The sequence below is a fragment of the Ylistrum balloti genome, unplaced genomic scaffold, assembly GCF_031769215.1.
Source record: "Ylistrum balloti isolate Yb309-2 unplaced genomic scaffold, AGI_CSIRO_Ybal_v1 Utg370760, whole genome shotgun sequence".
Classification (NCBI taxonomy): domain Eukaryota; kingdom Metazoa; phylum Mollusca; class Bivalvia; order Pectinida; family Pectinidae; genus Ylistrum; species Ylistrum balloti.
Genome location: NW_026782446.1, coordinates 342,696 through 366,834, shown reverse-complemented (window position 1 = coordinate 366,834; position 24,139 = coordinate 342,696). Strand labels below are relative to the sequence as shown.

Below are 24,139 nucleotides of genomic sequence, written 5' to 3'. Positions count from 1 at the left end.
CATTATTTTTGCTGCTTCCGCCGGTGTTATCTTATCTCTATAAACATAATCATGATATCGGAACTGTTGCATCCTGGGATGAAGGGTATAAAGTTGTTTTTTTTTTCAAATGAACTACCTTGACCTCCTTCAAGGTTACATGGTCAAACACCTGTAAACGACTTCAACGCCACTGCCAATATTAGGCCAGTGGAATGATGGGCTACCGAGATTGTTCAAATAATTTTGACCCACTTTAAGGTCACAATGGCCAAACATGTAAAAATTTTCAAACAACTTTCTCCCAAATAAGAAACCCAATGTTTCATTATTTCACACGCAATACATACACTGTGACTACTGTAAAGGAGTGTGATTTCCAACCAAGTAGTCTCTGTAGAACAGGTCAGCGATACAGGCACTTTGGCCTTTGTTTTGAAAGTGGTAAAACACAACCTTTAACCTTGACCATCAAAATCTTACACTCGATAAGGTTTTGGAGGTTAACACTAATGCTTAAAGGTCTGGAACTTCATGTGATATTATGGTGTGTACATAGACTATATCTATCCACAGGTTTATGATATTATCATAGACAAATAGCTTATTTTATATATTACACTTAGTATACCTCCACTCCCACCAGCAGGTATAATGTTTTATCTAGAGCCAGTGTTCCTAGTACAAAGTGAAAATAAAATAAGACACTTTTGACATCAGTTGCGAATGACTTTATACAAGATGAATATCAAATGATAAAACATAACAAATTGTACACTTCATACATAATGTAAGTTTTAACAAAGTTTTAAAAGATCTCCCTTCTGACCAGATGTACAAGGGAGATAACTCTTTTCTATAAGAACACTGACAAAGCCACAGACTTGAATAATGAAAGACTTAACTTTAGGCTATATACTTTCATACATTGTACCTAAAGTGATGAACACATAAATTTTTATAAGAATTATCTCCCTTAGTTTTGTGTACACTATCAGCTCCATCTCTACAACAATCTGTTCAAGTAATTCTACAAGATTTTAATCAAATCTTTTGGAACAGGAGTACAAAACATGGTATGGAAGCATACAACCTTAAAAAAGATTTCAAGAAAAACTTTTGTTAATAAGTTGCAACCTGCCACTTTAGGATAAAAACCAAACCTGGAGAAATGAAAGATTTGATACAGAGAATATAAATTGAAAATGGGATGTATTAATTACGTAAGCAGTCTTCCTACATGATAAACACCATCACAATATGACTTCATTGTTCCCATCAAGGTGTAACAAAGCTAAGACAGATAGAGACTTGACCTTGATTATCAACAATTATTCAAAAGACATTTGTCATATCAGTGCCTAGTCAGTAAAAATGTATACATGTACAATATCTTCTATAATGATTGAGAGTTACTTCAATGTAGAAGTCTGAATTCCAATCAGCTTGGAAAATTCATAGAGAATCCCTCTACTCAAATCTGTATGTAGATGTAGCTCTTCAAACAGAATGTTGCTGGCACAATGGGCAGATTCCATTTATTAAGTGTGTGAAAATAAATGTTGTTTTATTATTTTTTTGAAGAATATATTACATTATATACATTAAAAAATTAATGGTATGGAAGGTGTTCAAATTTTATAAAAACTTCAGAATAAATTTAGTTTTAAATGTAGTTGCAAACATTTTCATTCTATTTATAGTACACTTGTTTTAAGTACAGTAGAACAATACTTATGTCTTAGTTACCAAGTTCCGAAATTCTGTGTGTAAGTAGCCATATATCAAAGTTTCACACAGAGAGCATTATGATTGAGGGTTTGATGTAACGAGGAACAATTTGAAATGGCGATGTTTCTGATTTGATTTTGTTAATTTTGCTCTGGTGTAAGTGTGTATCCAGAAATCAGCCTAGAGTGCCAACACATCACCATGACTCCAGACATTAGAGTGGACTTAATGCCTAAAAGGAAAGAGCTTTGTTAAACTCATTTTCATTGCTGACAATTCTAGTGGCTGGATATAACAACCAATACTGACTTGGTTAAGAAGCTTGAGAGTGAAAATGTTTAAACCGAAGATGGTGTATCTTGTCATCTCTTAAGTTCTAAGCATTGTCATGGTTACTAAATCAATAGAACTGAGGTATGACATCAAAGTCTGTGATACTCTTGAGGTAAAAAATTCATAGCTCTTGAGTTTTTTATTCATTCATAAAGAATCAGCATTTGTGTCCGTTTGTAATGGATTGTCTATGACATCAAAGTCTGTGATACTCTAAGGTAAACAATTCATAGCTCTGGGTTTTTATCCATTCATAAAGAATCAGCATTTGTCTCCCTTTGTACTGGTTTGTCTCCCTTTGTACTGGCTTGTCTCCCTTTGTACTGGTTTGTCTATGATGTTAAAGTCTGTGATACTCCAAGGTAAATAATTCTTAGCTCTGGGTTTTTTTAACCCATTCCTATATAATCAGTCTCTGTCTGACTTGGTATATTTGTCTAATCTGATTCCTCTTTTGTCTTCTTCTTCTTTTTCTTTTTCTTCTTTTCTGATGACTCTGGAGTGTCTGGAATGACAACCAAATAATTCCGGAGTACCAAAAAATACATGGTCACCTATCATTTCATTCAGATTCATAGATATTTAAATGAATCGTCAAAAAATATAAAATGTCAAATAAATATGATCACAATAAAATTTACTTAAAGTTAAGAATTTAATGTAAGGAAAAAGCTCAGAGGAATTATTTAAATCTGTCCTCCAACTTCCAATTAAAGAAGTGAAATATTTTAAGTCTCTATCCTTAATCAGTTGCAGTAACAAGACTTAAAACAAATTTTATTATCTATAAATATGAACATCATACTTCATACCTTCCAATCACCTATGAAAATTTTGAATTTATTTTCAAAACTACTTCAAACTTGATTGCTTAAGGGGAGACAACTCGTATAACTATCAAGCGATTTTTAGGCACTAGACAATTGAAAACGGAGAATCAGTCAGTATTACATAATTATTTGTCTTGTCTATCCTGTGTTTTGTATTTCTTAAGCTGTATTACTAAAACCACTATCAATATAATTGTAACTGAGGATAATCTGTTATATCACATTGCTGTAGTTTTTTATTTAAATTAAGACAGTTAACAAGTCCGTGTTTCCTTCCTGTTTTGGACTAGATCTATGTCTGCTATGTAATCTGTAAGTCTATGCCATCATTTCACCTCTTAAACCCAATGTGATAATAGTATGTATCAGACATTTATTATCCAAAAATCATTTCATGCCTTACTGGTACATACGGGTAACAAGAAAACATTATGGTTATACAATTGATTCATTAACCAGCTTATAAACCAGTGAAGTTGCCAATGAAATATTTTTGTGTACCAGTAGTTATATATGTTAATAGTGTAAAACACCCTGGAGCATTTTCCACTGACTGTGCCAGGCAGAAATGGATTGTGATCTTAAAATATAGGCAATGAAGATACATCATGAATTGAAAATTGTGAAACAAAATTTTTACTTTAAAACCTTTTAAAGTAGAGTCCAAATCTCACCTGTTGGCTCCTGTTTTACTTCAACAGATTCCACACTCTTGTCTAAATCTTTGTACTTGTTCTTCTTTTTCTTCTTCTTTTCAGGTGAAGATTCTGAACAAACACAACAAAATTTTGTTTAAATTAGTAAGATTTTACCACTTTTTAATTCTGAACATCAACATCAAAATTTGAGATCCATACAAATGACTTCAATACCATTTTAACTTTAGCTTCAAAACCATTTTTTTCTTTTACATCAAAAATGGAATAAAACTTTATGCTTTTCATAAGATCTTGAAACCAAACATTAAATCGCTACAAAATTACATATAATTGCCAAATTTCTTCATTGATTAATCTGTTAAAAAACTACAGTAGAAAATATTCTATCCTTTTGTTTATTATCCACTTAATAATATTCAAGCTACAATAATTATGTGATTTTTTTTCAAAATGATTTCTGGCAATTCAAACTAAAGAAACTGTTTAAACCAACAGGATATCAGGTGTTAGTGAACTGACAAAACTGTTTACATCCAGTGAACCATATACTGTGAATGAACTGTCTGTGTAATTGTTATTAAATTTGAAATTCAGTATGATGAATGATTACCAAGGATATGACTTTATTCACATCTATTATAAAATGAAACGGATATTTTTATGAAATTGCTTGATATAGTTCAGTGAATTGTTTGTCCCTGGAGCAGATTTGCGAGGTTTCACATTTTCAGCACAAAATTATTAAGTCTTCCAACTAATGAATGAGAAATCTTATATAAAGACTTAAACAAACTGAACATGCTTACCTTCCTTTGGTTCTACTTTAGGAATTTTAGCTGAAGTCTCAGCTTCTACTTCTCCATTTTCCTGTTCAAATTTCCTCTTTTTGTTGGCTTTTGGAAGAGTAGAATCTGCTGCAGGGTTGTACGTTTTGACTTCACTGTAAGTGGAAGAACGATATTAATTTGTAATAAAGAGAATACTGTTCAATCTTCAACATCTAAAGAAGATGTATTTTGTTATGTACCATTTAGCAAGTTCTCAGTGCTTCAGAAGATTCCTTAAATCTGCTGCTACAGCAGTAAAATAGTCAAACTAAGAATGAGTACTCCACTCTATAAAATTCCATTAAGAAGAAGTCCCTATAAGACTCCTTATGTTTGTTCAATTTCTGTTTATTCTTCTGTTGTGAGCCTTCAAATACTTTTCTTGAAAACCATGCGTCTGATTTGAATGAAATATTAAAAGTAGCTAAAGGCTCATTTTTTCTTTAAGCAGTTAAGGGTTGGGTTTAGCAACTTATGTATATGATTACAGGTGCTAATATTGTTTTGTGTGTGATACACTATGGTCAGTTATTAAGGAGTTACCTTAGTTATTATAACTTTTTTGTTGATATTTCCAACTGTTCAGCTTTTAATTTATAAATGGATGAAATAAAAAAAAAATGAAGATAAAAGTTGTATTTCAGCAAATAAGACTCTTAAAACTGTAGCAATGTGTCTCCTGTGTCTAATTGTTCTGAACAGTAACAGTAAAAACATGTCTCCTGTGTCTAATTGTTCAATCACTCAAATACTAATGCATAACAGTAACAGTAAAAACGTGTCTCCTGTGTCTAATTGTTCAGAACAATCACTCAAATACTAATGCATAACAGTAACAGTAAAAACGTGTCTCCTGTGTCTAATTGTTCAGAACAATCACTCAAATACTAATGCATAACAGTAACAGTAAAAACGTGTCTCCTGTGTCTAATTGTTCAGAACAGTAACAGTAAAAACGTGTCTCCTGTGTCTAATTGTTCAGAACAATCACTCAAATAAGAATGCAGAACACAAAAAACGTGTAGGCAGGGACTAATTGTTCAATCACTCAAATACTAATGCATAACAGTAACAGTAAAAACGTGTCTCCTGTGTCTAATTGTTCAATCACTCAAATACTAATGCATAACAGTAACAGTAAAAACGTGTCTCCTGTGTCTAATTGTTCAGAACAATCACTCAAATACTAATGCATAACAGTAACAGTAAAAACGTGTCTCCTGTGTCTAATTGTTCAAATACTAATCACTCAAATACTAAAAACATAATTGTTCAATCACAAATACTAATGCATAACAGTAAAAACGTGTCTCCTGTGTCTAATTGTTCAGAACAATCACTCAAATACTAATGCATAACAGTAACAGTAAAAACGTGTCTCCTGTGTCTAATTGTTCAGAACAATCACTCAAATACTAATGCATAACAGTAACAGTAAAAACGTGTCTCCTGTGTCTAATTGTTCAGAACAATCACTCAAATACTAATGCATAACAGTAAAAAACGTGTAACAGTAACAGTAAAAACGTTGTTCTCACTCAAATACTGTAACAGTAACAGTAAAAATTGTGTCTAATTGTTCAGAACAATCACTCAAATACTAATGCATAACAGTAACAGTAAAAAGGTGACAATCTTTTCTCTTAGATTTTCCCACATTTCATTACTGTGCTTTGACTGTGGTCGGAACACTTCATACTTATTCACATTCAGTACATTAAATTGGAGCAATTCAATGGAATTGGCCGAAGTATTTCGTTAGTAATGTGATCAAGTCTCCATCACATTTATGTTTGTGTTGAAGGGCAACTTAGCATTTGTCATGCAAGCATGTTTTTGATATTTGCTAATTTAAACTGTAATGTGTAAGTCAGCAGTTTGTAATAAATGTTCAGATATTTTTGGGAGAAAAGAAAATTTTCGCAAAAGTAGCAAAAATGTGTTATTTTCTTTTTGCAAATAAAGATATCATTTCGTTAATAACAAAAAAGAGAATGGCTAGCCTGAGCAAAGACATCATAACTAACATCCCCTTATAAACTTTTAGAGTAGTATAAACAAGTAAACAGATCACATAACCTTAATTAACATTACGAAACACTTACCTTTTATTTTCAAATTTGTCCCATTTAGCCTGGAACTTTCCAGATCCACTTATTCTTCGTGCCTGTGATAGAAACAAAACAAAAAGGTGAAAAACATCTGCTGTAGATGATAAAGTAACGAAAAACAGGATACAAACGTTCTAAATATAGAATAATTTAAACAAAAGAATGTCAATACAAACAGATTGTAAATTGATGTCTTGGAATTTTTAAATTCAGTCACATGGAAACCTTACTGCATTGCAAAATGTGCAATTTTCTCATTTTGTGTAATTTTTTAAGAAAACGATAATTTTCAACACAGGCTTTTTAATTTTGCATCGTGGATTAGACATTTCAGAAGTAGGGATGGGCATAATTTTCAAATGTGGGATTTTGGAGTGAAAATGTGGAAAACTTGGAGTTGGTGTGCTTAATCCCCATCATGGGCCTAAACCCAGTAAATACAGCCATTAGTGTTATCACATGCATAGTCAGATATAGTAATAACTAGATATCAATTAACTTTTATTATCTGTATATGTATTTAAAGTGAACTGAAATATATATTGCCCTTCTGATTTCTTGTCCAATGTTTAATAAAAATCTAATCTAGCCGATACTTACACCACCTTCCTCAAGGTAACGGAGACGCTTCTCTAACTTAGCTCTGTGTTCCAATCCTAACTCGGCGTTTGTTTCCTCACCTAGTGCGTCAACACGTATAGCTAGGGCTGACTTCGCTGCCAGCATACGCGACATCTGACACACAAATAGGGATATCGTATGATTAATAATGCAATACATGAACATCAGAACTAATCATCATAGTTTTTTTTGTAGAAAATCTGACCACATTAATTAGATTAAACTCCAACATCACAGCTAATTTTCCAATGTTAAATCATGGTGATATGTTACATTACGTTCATTCCCTACCGCTCTACACTTCATTTGCTAATACTGATGTCACTTACTTTTCCTTTCATTTTTGTGTTTGATTGTCCAACAAGCGAGGCATGGTATATCAAACCATATTTGGGCGTGTCATGTTTAGTCTTTAAGGCACGAAACAAAGCTTTTTCAGCTCCTAAGATCTGTACTGTTGATGATGGATGCTTTGCCAAGTTCAATAGTGAACCTTAAAATAAATGATATTGTACAAAGTAAGAAATCAATCCAACAGAAGATAAATAATTTGAAAATGAAATACAATTTTTTTTTTTAACGATCGGTAAAGTTTGAAAATATATCTCCTCACAAATTTCTGATTGCTCACATACTCAAATGCAATCTTTGGTTCACGATGTGGAAGTGTTTTCTGAGGAAGTTACTAACAAATGGATAATGTAAGTATTATTGAGAAGGTTTGTAGCAGCTTCATCTGAAATTTAATCTAAATTTGATAATTTTTAAATATATATTCTTGCAAAAATTGTATACAGTACTGGTAAACACAACGAGTGATTTCCATATGACATATTTTTGGGTAACAAAAATCTGAGTTTCTAATATCGGGTTGAATATAGATTTCAAGGCAATGAAAATCATAAAACAATGGCTTTATTTACCTGCATGTGCTATAAGACGTGCTCCTACAAGTTCTCCTACTAGAATAGTCAGGTTAGGTGCAACAGCCATCATTCTGTTCTTCACATAGTCATATAGCTGGGCTCTGTATTCTGTTATATCTATTACCTGTAATCAAAGCAGCAAGAATTCAACCTACACTGTATATAATGGTGGCATGACCCACATGCCTTACACCTAGTTTAGTGACTGAGGTTTGATTTCCCAAGTAAACCTAATAAGTATGGGGACATCTACCTGACCACCTGGTATTTCTGAGTACTCTGAGTTACCTCCACTTGTAAAACCTCTCATACACTTCAATCTGGGCCAAGAAGAGTGATTAATATCTTCTTAATTTTAAGAAATATTCCTCAACAAAATGATGTTTCTAAATATAGAATTTCTCATTTAGATTTATTCCTCTTGAAGATTTTTTTGCTCAACAGTTTACAGTGTAGATACTTTCAAGTTCTACAAATTGTATAAATTCTAATTTTGTTATTAAAACATATCTCATAAAATGAAAGCACAATCCGCAGGTTTCTGTGTAGCACATCCAAGAACTGATGTGAATACAAGAAGTGTACAAAGTCCACACTAAATAAGGTGGAATATGGTTCCTACAGTGATGACAACATGGTTAGACCATCTCCACTTCAGGATTGATTTCTTCAGAGGAAATAAGTCATGAACTGAAGAGGATCTGATGGTGTTGTCTTCACACTAGGAACCCTGCTCTTTTAAAATAGTCAGGTTCAAGGTATATTACAAAGTAAAGAAATATATAAAAACTTTATAAATTGAAGTAACATCAACATTTCAAATATCTCACAGTTTTTAACCTATTTATCATCTATAATTGAAACAATAGGAGGCTTTAGAAGTTAATGGACCCCAAACTAAGTGTACAATTAGGAATGTAATGGTCGTCAAGTTGCATCAGTGGTAGTGACGAAAATGATATAGCATCATATATGTCAGTAAAAACAAGTTTTATCCATCATTTTCAACTTGAGACAACTGCTGAAATGGCATGTTCTCTGTTAAATAACTCCTGAATGAGGGTACAATACTCCCGAAGTCGGTGTACCCGAAATATTAAAGATTCTCCTGAATGAGGGTACAAAACTCCTCCTGAATTAGGGTACAAAACTCCTCCTGAATGAGGGTACAAAACTCCCCCTGAATGAGGGTACAAAACTCCTCCTGAATTAGGGTACAAAACTCCTCCTGAATGAGGTACAAAACTCCTCCTGAATGAGGGTACAAAACTCCCCCTGAATGAGGGTACAAAACTCCTCCTGAATTAGGGTACAAAACTCCTCCTGAATGAGGGTACAAAACTCCTCCTGAATGAGGGTACAAAACTCCTCCTGAATGAGGGTACAAAACTCCTCCTGAATGAGGGTACAAAACTCCCCCTGAATGAGGGTACAAAACTCCTCCTGAATGAGGGTACAAAACTCCCCCTGAATGAGGGTACAAAACTCCTCCTGAATGAGGGTACAAAACTCCCTAAGACGGTGTACCCCAGATATCAAGGACTCTCCTAAATAAATTCATTGTTAGGGGTATACTGTAACCATAATTTCAGAATACAAGACCAATCAATGTGATTACTATCTGGAATCAATGTATAACTTTAATTCCATGTCAATATTTTCTTCAAGTCTTCTCTGGATATCAACAGGTTCTAACTAAACCAAGTGCCATACTGTTAATTTTCTACTGACAATTAGTGATCTAACCTGTGGGGCCTGGATGGTTGTATCCATGCAGACTTGATGGTTACCATGGTACTTACAGAAAAACAATATAGTCAGCCAAACGTTCAAGGGTCTCCATATAATTTTAACATTTATTCAGCAAATCAAATTGAGTGTAATATCCTCTGCCAAGATAGAGGGAGTCAAAGCTTCACAAAATTTGTATTCTTTTCAAGATTTTTTTTAAAACTCAATCAGTGAACTTTAATGAATCTGAAATCATATTTGGCTTTGACCCCTCTTAGTTTAACTTAAAATTGCTAATATGTTAATATTATAAGTACACAGAAAACCCTCCTCTGAAACCCATACCTTTACAACACTTTCCCTAACTGAACATCCACATTTCATGAAGAACAATGATTCAGCAAACACATGCTAACTTGTACCATCTAATAAATATAGGATGCTCCAATGTTTCATATCATCAACTAGAAGATTACTACATGAATTAACCAAATGATCAGTTTATGACTTTATTTAGATTGACTTATAGAAAATACATCAAATTTCTGGTCTGAACTGCTTTTCTGAGGTTCTTTCTTCAATTCTACTCCTATCTGTAACCGTTAATTAATCTTTATTAATCTTAACTCTTCACACTTGGCTTTCGGTATGATCTGCTTCTCTGGGTTCTTTCTTCAATTCTACTCCTATCTGTAACCGTTAATTAATCTTTATTAATCTTAACTCTTCACATTTGGCTTTCGGTATGTAGGACACGGAAATGGAAAATCATAACATGATATGTTCTACTTCACATGAAAACCATAAAAAACTTACAAATTTCTGAGTGTTAAAAAGAAAAAAAAGAAAGATAACTTCATGATAAGGTATATATTTAAACTTTCAGAATCATCTTTCAGAATCAAATTTTAGACTTGTACATCAATACATTAGAAGTTGCATCAGTGGTAGTGACGAAATTTGTACGACATCACAATTTGTCAGTAAACAATTTTTATCCATCATTTGCAACTGTCAGAAAGCACTTTTAAAATAAAAAGTACATATCTGTGCCTTATATATTCTACAGTTCCAGGGACACAACACATGTGAACCTCACAGAAATAGAATACAGAAGAAGAATAAAAATGTTTGCCTATTGCAAAATAAGAATTTCATCAAAATCACTTGGAAAAAGACAAATCTTGACTTCAAAGTATCATCATTTTGATTATATTCTTGAGTTGTTATGTACTGTGGATTCATTTATTTTCGTTGGGTTCAATTTTCGTTGTTTCTACAAATTAGACAGTTTCGTGGACTCATAAATTCGTGGATTTTTGATTCTGTGGGAAAAAAAAAAAAACGTTAGAATTTTCTCTTTTTGCTTCCAGTCGAAATTTTTTCCGTTCACAGGAATTAACACTGATGACAAGAATAAAAGAATGTTTTTTTTCGAGATGGCGTCCTGTGTTTTTATAACGCTGGTTTCTGTTTACAACAGTCTCGCATTAATATCAAACCACAAATCAGTATATATCCTGGCATGTAATCAATCAGTAATTATCAGAAACAATTGTTTTCAGTGGATAAACATTGTGTGCTGATCAGTCGGTGTACCGCAGTCATATGAAAACACCACGCGTATCGATTGGACCATGTGTGTAAACAGGTGTGTAAATCGACAGGATGGTCCGATCAAGCCTAGTGTCCACAGTGTCGCTAACGACTGCGATCCCATCATACTTAGCATCACAATGGGTAATTACCCTTTGTTATGTTTAATAATATATAATAATATATCGTTGACACCAATTTAGCGTATCCATATCGAGCCTCAGACTAACCGACTCCCGACTAATTACGGGGCTTCTGTCATTACCGGTGGACGTTTCCGGTGTCGGCAAAGATTACTTGGTCAAATTCCAAAATTACTTTAGTAAGTAGTTCATATTTCGTTGTGTTTTTAAATTCGTGGATTTGCTCATCCACGAAAACAACGAAAATTGGACCCCCACGAAATAAAATGAATCCACAGTAGATCAACTTTCCAATCTGACAAGGTGTTTGTACTATGGAAAAGAGAACACCCCGGTATTCTGAAAACAGATTTAACTTGACATCCCTTTTTACAGATATACCTAAAATAAAATGAATCCCTTAAAGCTCCAACATTAGCAACTTTTAGTTAAACGGCAAAGTGAAAATATAATCTATTTATATCAATATAGAAAAAGTCAATTTATCTAAGAAATACTCAAGATGATATCAGTACACTGATATTTATTCACTCTTTGCAAACATGCCTCCATATGTTGAATTGAAGTCGTAAAATCTTTAAGACATTTTCACAGGAGGTCTGTATTCAGTATAAAAATGTATACACCTATTCAAACTGGACAGTGAGCCCTCGAATGACTACACTTGTATTACACCTGTATTCTACCTGTGACATGACGTCACAAAAAGCATGTAGCATGTGCAAAACCACATCTTACCTGTGAACACGCCTACTATACCTGTACATTTAAGTATGCAATTTGGCCTCTTGGTTTTTCTCGTGACAGCCTTCTAAACTTTGTATGACATTGGTTTGTATTTTAAGTGGGAACCCAATTTGTATTTTTTCAGATATCCCCACAAAGTTTTTCTTAGAAGATACTACCCAGCTTAAATATGTTTTACTCTTATCTTTGTATAATGAAGAAGTGGAAGTTTTCTCAGAAATGTTCTGAATATCGTAAATTTGCCAAAGGATGCGTATATTGGGGCTTTAATCCATCAGCACCATACTCGTCTCTTAAACACTTATTTCCTTCATCACTATTGATGATATTGGTGGTTTTCATTCAACTTCAGGTTTTGATCAATGAACCAATAAAACAATCAGATAGAAATGTTGTGTAGTTGCATCAGTGGTAGTGACGAAAATTGTTAAAACATCACATTGTGTCAGAGAAAACAACTTTTATCCATCATTTGCAACCAACATTATACATACAGCTAATGTTTATACTGTATGTAGTACCTATGTAGATATATTAACCTGGAACTATAAAAGTCTAGTTTACTGTGATCAAAAACAATACTGATTCTGGTTCTCATTTTTATATCTCTTGGTAGATGTGACATAAGGTAAATATTCTATGTTTGTTTTTTTATCCAAAGTTCAAATGTTTACACATTTTAAGATGTTATATATATTGAATCTTATGTGTAACTAAATCTTATTTACCTGTTCACAAAGGTAAAACATATTGGGACGCTTTAATTAAATCTTATTTACCTGTTCACAAAGGTAAGACATGTAGAGACGCTTTAATTAAATCTTATTTACCTGTTCACAAAGGTAAGACATGTAGAGACGCTTTAATTAAATCTTATTTACCTGTTCACAAAGGTAAGACATGTAGAGACGCCTTAATTAAATCTTGTTTACCTGTTTACGAAGGTAAGACATGTAGAGACGCTTTAATTAAATCTTATTTACCTGTTCACAAAGGTAAGACATGTACCTGTTCACAAAGGTAAGACGCGCTTTAATTAAATCTTATTTACCTGTTCACAAAGGTAAGACATCTTGTACCTGTTTAGACGCTTTAATTAAATCTTATTTACCTGTTCACAAAGGTAAGACATGTAGAGACGCTTTAATTAAATCTTATTTACCTGTTCACAAAGGTAAGACGCTTTAATTAAATCTTATGTAGAGACGCGCTTTAATTAAATCTTATTTACCTGTTCACAAAGGTAAGACATGTAGAGACGCCATAATTAAAACTAGTTTAACTGTTTACGAAGGTAAGACATGTAGAGACGCCTTAATTAAATCGTTTTTACCTGTTTACAAAGGTAAGACATGTAGAGACGCTTTAATTAACAAAGGTACAACATATTGACGCCTTATGTATCTTATTTACCTGTTCACAAAGGTAAGACATGTAGAGACGCTTTAATTAAATCTTATTTACCTGTTCACAAAGGTAAGACATGTAGAGACGCTTTAATTAAATCTTATTTACCTGTTCACAAAGGTAAGACATGTAGAGACGCTTTAATTAAATCTTATTTACCTGTTCACAAAGGTAAGACATGTAGAAACGCTTTAATTAAATCTTATTTACCTGTTCACAAAGGTAAGACATGTAGAAACGCTTTAATTAAATCTTATTTACCTGTTCACAAAGGTAAGACATGTAGTTTAGACGCGCTTTAATTAAATCTTATTTACCTGTTCACAAAGGTAAGACATGTAGAGACGCTTTAATTAAATCTTATTTACCTGTTCACAAAGGTACAACATATTGGGACGCCTTAATTAAATCTTGTTTACCTGTTTACGAAGGTAAGACATGTAGAGACGCTTTAATTAAATCTTATTTACCTGTTCACAAAGGTAAGACATGTAGAGACGCTTTAATTAAATCTTATTTACCTGTTCACAAAGGTACAACATATTGGGACGCCTTAACTAAATCTTATTTACCTGTTCACAAAGGTAAGTTATGTTGGTTAAGTCTTCTTCAGAGATTTCTGTACCCATGGAGATTTCAGCAGCTTGTTTCAGTTCTTGTTCCACCTCCTCAGGTAGAATATCGGAAAAGTCAATGTTTACTGCATTTGTCCTGTACCCTGGAAAGTTCAGTTATTAACATCAAAGCATTTGTCACACAAATTTGTCTAATGAAATGCATTTCATTATTTTTCACTTGTGTGTGTCAAAGAAAGATGGGAAGCTAGAAATTCACTACCAGACAATGAGACAGCATAAAAACGAAAAGACAAATATTCTAAATCATTGCAACCGGGCAGCAGGTCAATTTTACTACCAGGGATGTTCTAGAATTAGAATAATTTTTTCTATTATGGAGAACTCTTCACGATAGTTTAAAATTTTTGGTAAAAAAGTATTTAAAATGTGAAGACTAAATCACAATATTTCACACTCATTTGTTGGAATATAAAGAAAAATAGATCTTACCCATTAACTTGACAGTTTTAGCATAGGCTAAATTGTCTTGCACAATTTTGCCAAGTTCTGGAAAATGCCAGCCAAACCACTCTCGTGTCCTCATGATGTAGTTGTTTAACTCTTTGTCAAGGTCATCAAGTAGAGCTGTAATAGGGTTAAATGATAACAAACACCTTGTCTGGGAGAAGGTGGTTTGGTTTATATAGCTTCCTAACAACAGTCAGGGTACAAGGTGAGTGTATGTGTTGGATGTGTGTATTGTCTATAAAAGTTCATTTCCAAATTCTGAATGTAAATTTCTTTTAGCCTTAGTCAATTCCACTCTAAGTTAATCAATTCCAGATTTGACCATTAAGAAATGAAACTCAAGCAAAAGTACACTGATCATGAATGGTTGTAGTCCTATTTAACAGTTGCCATAATACTTACATATTGCTTGTACAATCATTGTGTCTACTTTGTCTGGACTGAATTTCAACTTGTAACGGGACAAACTGAAATATTAAATAAAATTATTCATCAAAACATAAATCTTGTAACTAGTCACAAATCAAAAAGGAAAATTGATTAAAGTGTCTAACCATGTGTGTAATTATGCAACTGATCACTGCTTTGAAAGTGTATCTGTTTAATAAGCTTTATTTAAATAACTTGCCTATGAGCCAGCCCGAGAGCCATAGCTGCCATTTCCTTCTCTGGGAGACCAGTTATCAAACTGTTCATTTGTGAGCGGATTCCTCTCATGAGTTCACTGACAGAAGTGTTACACACACAATTTACATCAAACTTGTCCTGTAATTGATAAAACACCTCTTATTGATATACTGTAGGATACTTTAAACATGTACTTAATGATAACCGAGTAAAAAATCTATGCCACTGACAAACCTTTTATCACACACCTATCTTTTTTCTTTTCGTCTATGTTAATTTTTCTTTCATTTTCAATTGATAGATTTTAAACTTTGGTATATGTGTGCTTTATTTACATCTGTATCTTTTACTTTTGTTTCTTCAAATCTTTATCAGTGTTTTGGTTGAATTTCTGGGTACAAACCAAACGAGGTTTAATGTTAACTTAAATATACAATAGTATGATTTGATTTCAGCAGGGAAAGATAATTTACATACAAAAGATATACCACACACTGATCACATGACAATAATGAGTTATAATTCTTTATACTTTTTGAATCTGTAATGGGAAAATGCATTTGAAATAACTGCAGTATCCATTTAATGTCCTAGTTTCTGACCTTGATAACATTTCCTAGCTTGGCATCTGCTACGGCAAGTTCTTGGGAGGGTTCTACTAAAACCTTCTTTAGGAGCTTCTTGAGTGATTTATTCATCTTTCCCTCAATAGAGGCTGTGGCAGCTGTGGAGAGAGAAAAAAGGAATCATTATAAGGTCCAAGTTTGGTTTCCCAGGTGTATGTGTAAAATTGAAGAAATATTGTTTAAACTCAGGGCTCTCACACCCCATTTTGGGACTGGGGCCCCGAGGCCCAAGGCCCTTAGAATTGGGGAAAATAATGGTGTTTTCCTTAGAATTGGGAAAACTTGGGGTCTAAATTGGGAAAAAAATTTTATTTTGCATTGGGAATGGGGCCGAATACTGGCTCCAAATCTGGCAGATTGAGAGCCCTGAAACTACATAGGTTTATTACTTGCACATGGATACATGTTTCTGAAGTCTTTCAGATATGACAGATATATATGTATTTCCCTATTTAAAAATTCTATACTGAATTGAGTTTCAGCTGTTTCTACAAACAATGAAGTCAGGATAATCACAACTTGCAATAAGTTCTTGCCTAATAAGTCAACTTACCATGTGTTGCTGCTCAGTAATATTACCAACAAATGCTATCATTCATTATAGTTCCATAATGTGTTTGTCCTCGTGACAGACGTATGTGTAATGTATGCTTAACATGATATTTTAATCTGCTTGTTCCAGCCAACTCGGCTGTAAGAATAAGTTAGGTGATGCTGACAATGTTGTGAACAAGCTGTTGCAGTGTTGAATGTCAGCTTCAGCTCTAGCCTCCTCAGTGATTTGAGAAAGATTACAACAAATAACCAAAGACTCTATTACCATGGATAATTAGTGAACCACTATATATAAGACAGGTACAGGTCGCTGTGATACAGGGGTATGTGAGAAACTTTAGAGACCAAGGTTAACACTGCTAAAGCCCTCAAAGCACATTTCACATCTTATAAATATAACTGTTTCCTTGGTAACCGTAATCTCTGAAAATATCATATACTTTCTAATAGAGATACCTGTTTTATAAGAATTATTACAATGCATTTAGTTTTATGCTTAAAATGAACATTTGTATCAACTGGTCTGCTATACAGGCATGTACAACATGATTTATATTCACACCTTACAAAAGCTTCAACACAATTTTACAATGTTGTTGTTCATTACATCACAATACCTACCAGCAAGGGCTTCTGTGGTATCTTTAAACTTCTTGAAATGTTGCAATTTCAACCTGGCAAAAAAGGAAGACGTCATTTAGCAAATAAAATTCAAGTAAACCTTAATATCTACCATGTCACTGATTTCTATTAGATAAATGATGAAATATTGCATGAATAAAATTGACATGTTTGTTTTAAAATTCAGGTCAATACAACTAAACAGGAAAATCAAACTTTCATTTGAACATCCTACTGCAGTTTCTGTATCAATCCATTCCCAGGTTTTAATACTCACATTTTGCTGGCTCCTTCGGCTGTGGTAAATTCTTCATAGAGCTTGTCAGTCTTCTTCAATTTTTTTTCATCAAGCAGCTAAAAAAACCAAACAAATTAAAACAATGAGTGCAGTTAGGATGCTAAAACATACAACAACATATATGCTGATATGAATTTCCAAAGAGTTTCATATAAAGATCATGATCGCTGTCTAGACCTCTGAAACTTGTGACAACAAATCTAAGAAAATCAAAACATTAAGGTTGTGTCAACATGTCAGTATTTTTGTAATTTAAGGTTGCCTTTCGATGACTACACAATCACCTTCATCAGACAAATGACCAGCATGGAGTGTACTAGCACTGACGTATGTAGTGTTTGAAATGGTACGGAATCTAGCAACTTCTTCATATGCACTATAAACCTATGTACAGTAAGGTCAAAAATAGTGTGACAAGATGGTAAACAGATTGTAGGCTAAAACATTACACCAGATGGTAACAATGTTCTGTAGTCAGTTTGGCTATGCTTTGTTTAACACTTAGTCATAGATGTGCACTCCATACTGTCATTTGTCTGATGAAGTTGACCGTGTAGTCATCAAAACGTCACATTTTAATCATCTACTGGTTGTGTTATAAGATGAAGGTGACCGTGTAGTCATGGAAACATCACACTCTAATCTTCTACTGGTTGTGTTGTAAGATGAAGGTGACCGCATAGTCATCGAAACGTCACACTAGCCTTCTATTGACCATGTAATAAGAACTTCTATTCTAATGTCATTTCTAACCTGAAGAAAACATTTAAAAAGAAAAACTAATTTGAATGAAGATTTCTCATGCCATTGGTATGAACTTGTCTCTGATTAGCCAGTCAAACTTAAAGAATTAATAACAAGTGATGTTGTAATTATATCGATTTAAATCACTGTCCTAAAATGAGTCTTCATGAAGATTTTCTATCATCAGCCTATTCAGCAACAATGTCAGCAATGTGAAGCTATTCATGCTCATGGATTCAGTTACTACATGTCTACCGGCAACTTCACAGCAAGATGGATGTTATATCAAAATAAGTAGAAGATGTAAAGCTGTCAATTTGGAATATCAAGACCAGTTGTGTCACGATTTATCATTCACTAAATATTTGTGTGATTAATTAATACAGCATTGATTGACCCGTGGCAGTATATATAATTGTATATATCTAAATTTAATCTGGTTAAGCAAATTAATCTTAAATGACCGAGAGTGGATTCTGCAAGTACAAAGCAGAATCTATTTTCTTGAATATATTTTGGTCAGTTCAGGAATGCATGGCATGTTTTAGATTTAAGGAGCAGGTTGCACTGCTTTGAAGATGCCACAGTAACCATGATCCCTAAATGCAGCAACAGTTACTATGTATGCAACAATTAAGTAAGAGCTCCAAACCATTTTTATCCCCGAGACATTGTGTCAAGTTCCACAGCTGGCCTCAATCACAGTGGCTTGGGATTTTGAGTAATGTATGACATATCGTTCAATAATCACAAAACTGTAAATCTAGTAATTATTCACTTTCTGAAACCTTATGAAAATTTGGTGAATCGATCACAAGATTTCAGAGTGTATATACATATTGAGTTTATAGTGTTGAGGTTATATATTATAACTGATGTCATGTATAACTCAAATACCGAAACTGAGCCCCTTGTATATGTGGTGTCAATGGAGGAAAGTGCCGTCTCCCCATCGATGTCTAACATCCAAATCAACACTTGTTTCCTTAAGTAGCTACAGTTAAGCTCGTAATGGGCCAAATAAAGGCTCATTCAAGTTCATTTACACAGAATTATGCTTCATTGGCCGATCTAACCGATTGTTACTTTTGATGTACTGAACACTGCGATTTATAACCGGTATTTCGCTACTTAAACGAGCAATTAACACTAACGAGAATTTATATTTGTGTGTGAATTACAGCCAACACAAGTTAAGTATACGCATTGATACACATGATAATTTCTGTGTAAAACTATATTATCGTGCAAGTCACACGGAGGGTTTGGCCACGAGGTCCCTCATTTAAAAACCACGTGGTTGAATAAACGAGTTCAAATCGTCCATTAAATAAATGTCTGGGCATGGTGCAGCTTGACATCGATGCAAATGTTAATGAACTAACTAATCTTTACCTTGAATATGGCGTATCCAGCCGCGGTTTCAAATAAAACCAACATTTTTGATTCTTTACTCGCAGCTGATTGTAAACAGGAAAAGCCACGAGGATGGTTTTCGGCGTGTGAGCATGCGCAGTATATATTACGAATCTTTGTGATCAAAATTATAAGAAACGAAAATACACTTTAATGTTGTCCGAAGCGTTAGGTTTTAGAATTAAATCCTGTCTGCTATCAAAAAGTTCATTCGACTAAAGGTTGAAAATACACTTGCCTTATAACGGGTAATACGTGATTTGATGATTGACGAAAAGCTTCGAGAGTGTATAAAGGGACATAACTCGTATCAGACCCTGCTCGTATACACAACACTCCACCACTTTTAGGAGCCACTAATCCAGACTCGACCCGTTCTTCTTACGGTCGGTCGTATTGGTGGTATTGGGCGGGGTTATGTGCACAACTTCAAAATTTTTGAGATAATTAAGCTTTCAAAAGGTTAAGATTTCAGATTATAAGCCTAGTAATTTTACGTGTGCTCCGATAGACCTGACGAATCTTCCTATAACAAACCAGTGTAAGATTTGAATGTGAGACATATGACCAGTGTTAAGCAAACGTCTTGGATCGTGTTATAAGCCCGATTATTCTATTGACATTACCAACTCGAAGGAAATTTTCCGAAATATCCATGCTTCCATGACTTCAATTTACGGTACTGTAGTAAAGAATTGATAAAGTACTTGTCGGACAAATCTATTGTAGTAAAGAATTGATAAAGTACTTGTCGGACACATCTACTGTAGTAAAGAATTGATAAAGTACTTGTCGGATACATCTACCGTACCGTAGTAAAGAATTGATAAAGTACTTGTCTGATACATCTACCGTACTGTAGTAAAGAATTGATAAAGTACTTGTCAGATACATCTACCGTACTGTAGTAAAGAATTGATAAAGTACTTGTCGGATACATTTACCGTACTGTAGTAAAGAATTGATAAAGTACTTGTCTGATACATCTACCGTACTGTAGTAAAGAATTGATAAAGTACTTGTCGGATACATTTACCGTACTGTAGTAAAGAATTGATAAAGTACTTGTCAGATACATCTACTGTAGTAAAGAATTGATAAAGTACTTGTCGGATACACCTACCGTACTGTAGTAAAGAATTGATAAAGTACTTGTCGGATACATTTACCGTACTGTAGTAAAGAATTGATAAAGTACATGTCGGATACACCTACCGTACTGTAGTAAAGAATTGATAAAGTACTTGTCGGATACATCTACTGTAGTAAAGAATGGATAAAGTACTTGTCAGATACATCTACCGTACTGTAGTAAAGAATTGATAAAGTACTTGTCTGATACATCTACCGTACTGTAGTAAAGAATGGATAAAGTACTTGTCTGATACATCTACCGTACTGTAGTAAAGAATTGATAAAGTACTTGTCGGATACATCTACCGTACTGTAGTAAAGAATTGATAAAGTACTTGTCTGATACATCTACCGTACTGTAGTAAAGAATGGATAAAGTACTTGTCTGATACATCTACCGTACTGTAGTAAAGAATGGATAAAGTACTTGTCTGATACACCTACCGTACTGTAGTAAAGAATTGATAAAGTACTTGTCGGATACATCTACCGTACTGTAGTAAAGAATTGATAAAGTACTTGTCGGATACATCTACCGTACTGTAGTAAAGAATTGATAAAGTACTTGTCTGATACATCTACCGTACTGTAGTAAAGAATTGATAAAGTACTTGTCGGATACACCTACCGTACTGTAGTAAAGAATGGATAAAGTACTTGTCTGATACACCTACCGTACTGAATTGATAAAGAATGTCTGATAAAGTACTATACATCTACCGTACTGTAGTAAAGAATTGATAAAGTACTTGTCTGAGATACATCTACCGTACTGTAGTAAAGAATTGATAAAGTACATGTCGGATACATCTACCGTACTGTAGTAAAGAATTGATAAAGTACTTGTCTGATACACCTACCGTACTGTAGTAAAGAATTGATAAAGTACTTGTCGGATACATCTACCGTACTGTAGTAAAGAATTGATAAAGTACTTGTCTGATACATCTACCGTACTGTAGTAAAGAATTGATAAAGTACATGTCGGATACATCTACCGTACTGTAGTAAAGAATTGATAAAGTACTTGTCGGATACATCTACCGTACTGTAGTAAAGAATTGATAAAGTACTTGTCGGATACATCTACCGTACTGTAGTAAAGAATTGATAAAGTACTTGTCGGATACATCTACCGTACTGTAGTAAAGAATTGATAAAGTACATGTCGGATACATCTACCGTACTGTAGTAAAGAATTGATAAAGTACTTGTCTGATACACCTACCGTACTGTAGTAAAGAATTGATAAAGTACTTGTTGGATAACTAACTGGTATATCTATATACGTTCTTGTCAGTCCTGGTATAAAAATACCACTTGAGTTACCTGTGAGATATACAAACTATTGTTCGCTGTATCATTGTAGGAGGGGGAGGGGCATGGCAATGAAGTCACGTGTCAAAAATTCAAAGGAATTTGACCAACAAGATGATAAAAACCAAAGCATTGGCGTCACGTGAAAATGAAAAATAAAGATAAACCAAACTATAAGAATACCAATTGGCTGAGAAAACAGAAAGACTTCAATAGTTCTTAATTACAGGTAAGTCTATAGTGCAATTCAGAAAAGTTTGTCTCCCAGTGAATGTGATTTTTTACATTCAGCATTATACTACTGAAGTAAATACCTGTACTCCATGTAATCATTTTATTTTCTCACATAATACGTTTAAATCATATAATCATATTTTTGTATATGATGTCATGATGGTTCTCTTACAATTTTCGACACGTTTTTTCCACGTAAAACTTTTAATTCTATAACATAACACTTTTAAATCTAAGATTTATTTTGCTCAATTACAATAAATGACATTACACTATGACAAGGCTTCGATATCATTCAACCAAAGTCAGCTCTTTTTGATCAGATAAGGTCGCTTATTTGTGAAATTGTGACAGAACAGCACCTGAGTCTCCCTCTCCGTGTCAGTGACAGAACAGCACCCGAGTCTCCCTCTCCGTGTCAGTGACAGGACAGCACCCACGTCTCCCTCTCCGTGTCAGTTACAGGACAGCGCCCAAGTGTCTCTTCCGCCCAGTTACAGGACAACGTCCAAGTGTCTCTCTTCCGCCCAGTTACTGGAATGGGCCAGAACAGCGCAAAGTCCCCCTCTCCATGTCAGTGACAGGACAGCACCCAAGTCTCCCTCTCCGTGTGAGTTACAGGACAGCGCCCAAGTGTCTCTTCCGCCCAGTTACAGGACAACGTCCAAGTGTCTCTCTTCCGCCCAGTTACTGGACTGGGCCAGAACAGCGCAAAGTCCCCCTCTCTATGTCAGTGACAGGACAGCACCCAAGTCTCCCTCTCCATGTGAGTTACAGGACAGCGCACAAGTCACTCTCTAAGTCAGTTACAGGACAGCGCCCAAGTCTCCCTCTCCGTGTCAGTTACAGGACAACATCCAAGTGTCTCTCTTCCGCCCAGTTACTGGACTGGGCCAGAACAGCGTAAAGTCCCCCTCTCCTGGTTAGTTACAGGACAGCTACCAAGTCTCCCTCTCCTGGTCAGTTACAGAGCAGCGCCACAATCAGCGCCAAAGTTTCCATGACAGATGTTTTAGTGGCATTGTCCTAGTCTGCGAGATGTTTGTTTTGTTACAACCATGTCGACTAATCTTTCATATTGCACAAGCCTTACCAACAATAACCCCGCCCCCTGTTACAGCAGATACCGTCCTAGTTGTACAGTCACTTCTTTAGTACCACGACATGTACATCCATGTATCGTAGCGACTGTCCGAATATCGCTGGACATCCTCGATGCTGCAGGGGTTACAATCACTTTCGTAACCACTGGAGTATCCTGGATGATCGATGGTATAATGCTCCAGACCGCGGAACAATAACTGCAATGTAGTGGATAAATATACTGAAAGGATAAAGAAACACAGGGTAATATTTATTCCGATATTTTGAAAACGCATTCTCCAAATAAAGTGAAACTTTGTGGATTGAGTAATTAGGTCATATTACACCTTGTCATGTATCGAAAATTTAGTCACGATACAGTGCGCAGCTCTGGTAAATGGAGGAAGGAAAAAACAAGAATCTCGTGCACCGTGTTGTTCTGGTCTCATGCAGCGTTGGTCAAGTCACTCTTCGTTAGTCTTTATACAGACCAACTGCATCCTTAAAATTAATTGAGAATTTGATTCGTTTTAAGAATGGCACGACTCACAGAAGTTCAGAGGGGTCAGGCCATTCAGAAGCTGAGGCAAGGACAGCTGCAAAATCAGAATGCTAGGCACCGTTTGGTGTTAATGTTTCCACCATAGAACGTCTTGTAAGACGTCTTTGGGAAACTGGGCGATTGGCCGATCGACCTAGGTCAGGACGTCCGCGCGTAACGTCACGACGTCAGGATCGCTATATCGTCGTCTTTTATG

General features: G+C 34.5%; 1 protein-coding gene and 1 non-coding gene across 2 annotated transcripts; both read right to left on the bottom strand.

Annotated features, from left to right (window-relative positions):
- Positions 1 to 704: 704 nt before the first annotated feature.
- LOC132558139 (nucleolar protein 58-like) lies at positions 705 to 19,666 on the bottom strand. Its single transcript, XM_060222668.1, has 15 exons — positions 19,593 to 19,666; positions 17,433 to 17,509; positions 17,156 to 17,208; positions 15,956 to 16,077; positions 15,355 to 15,491; positions 15,129 to 15,193; positions 14,709 to 14,843; positions 14,214 to 14,359; positions 8,015 to 8,141; positions 7,421 to 7,584; positions 7,071 to 7,205; positions 6,465 to 6,526; positions 4,339 to 4,472; positions 3,548 to 3,640; positions 705 to 2,548 (listed from the first exon to the last, which is right to left on the bottom strand). The coding sequence occupies exons 1-15, from the start codon at positions 19,635 to 19,637 to the stop codon at positions 2,481 to 2,483; spliced, it is 1,563 nt and encodes a 520-aa protein (XP_060078651.1). The 5' UTR covers positions 19,638 to 19,666; the 3' UTR covers positions 705 to 2,480.
- Positions 12,628 to 12,718, bottom strand: LOC132558151 (small nucleolar RNA SNORD70). The gene has a single exon (XR_009554538.1). It is a non-coding gene; the product is annotated as a small nucleolar RNA SNORD70 (small nucleolar RNA).
- Positions 19,667 to 24,139: the final 4,473 nt, after the last annotated feature.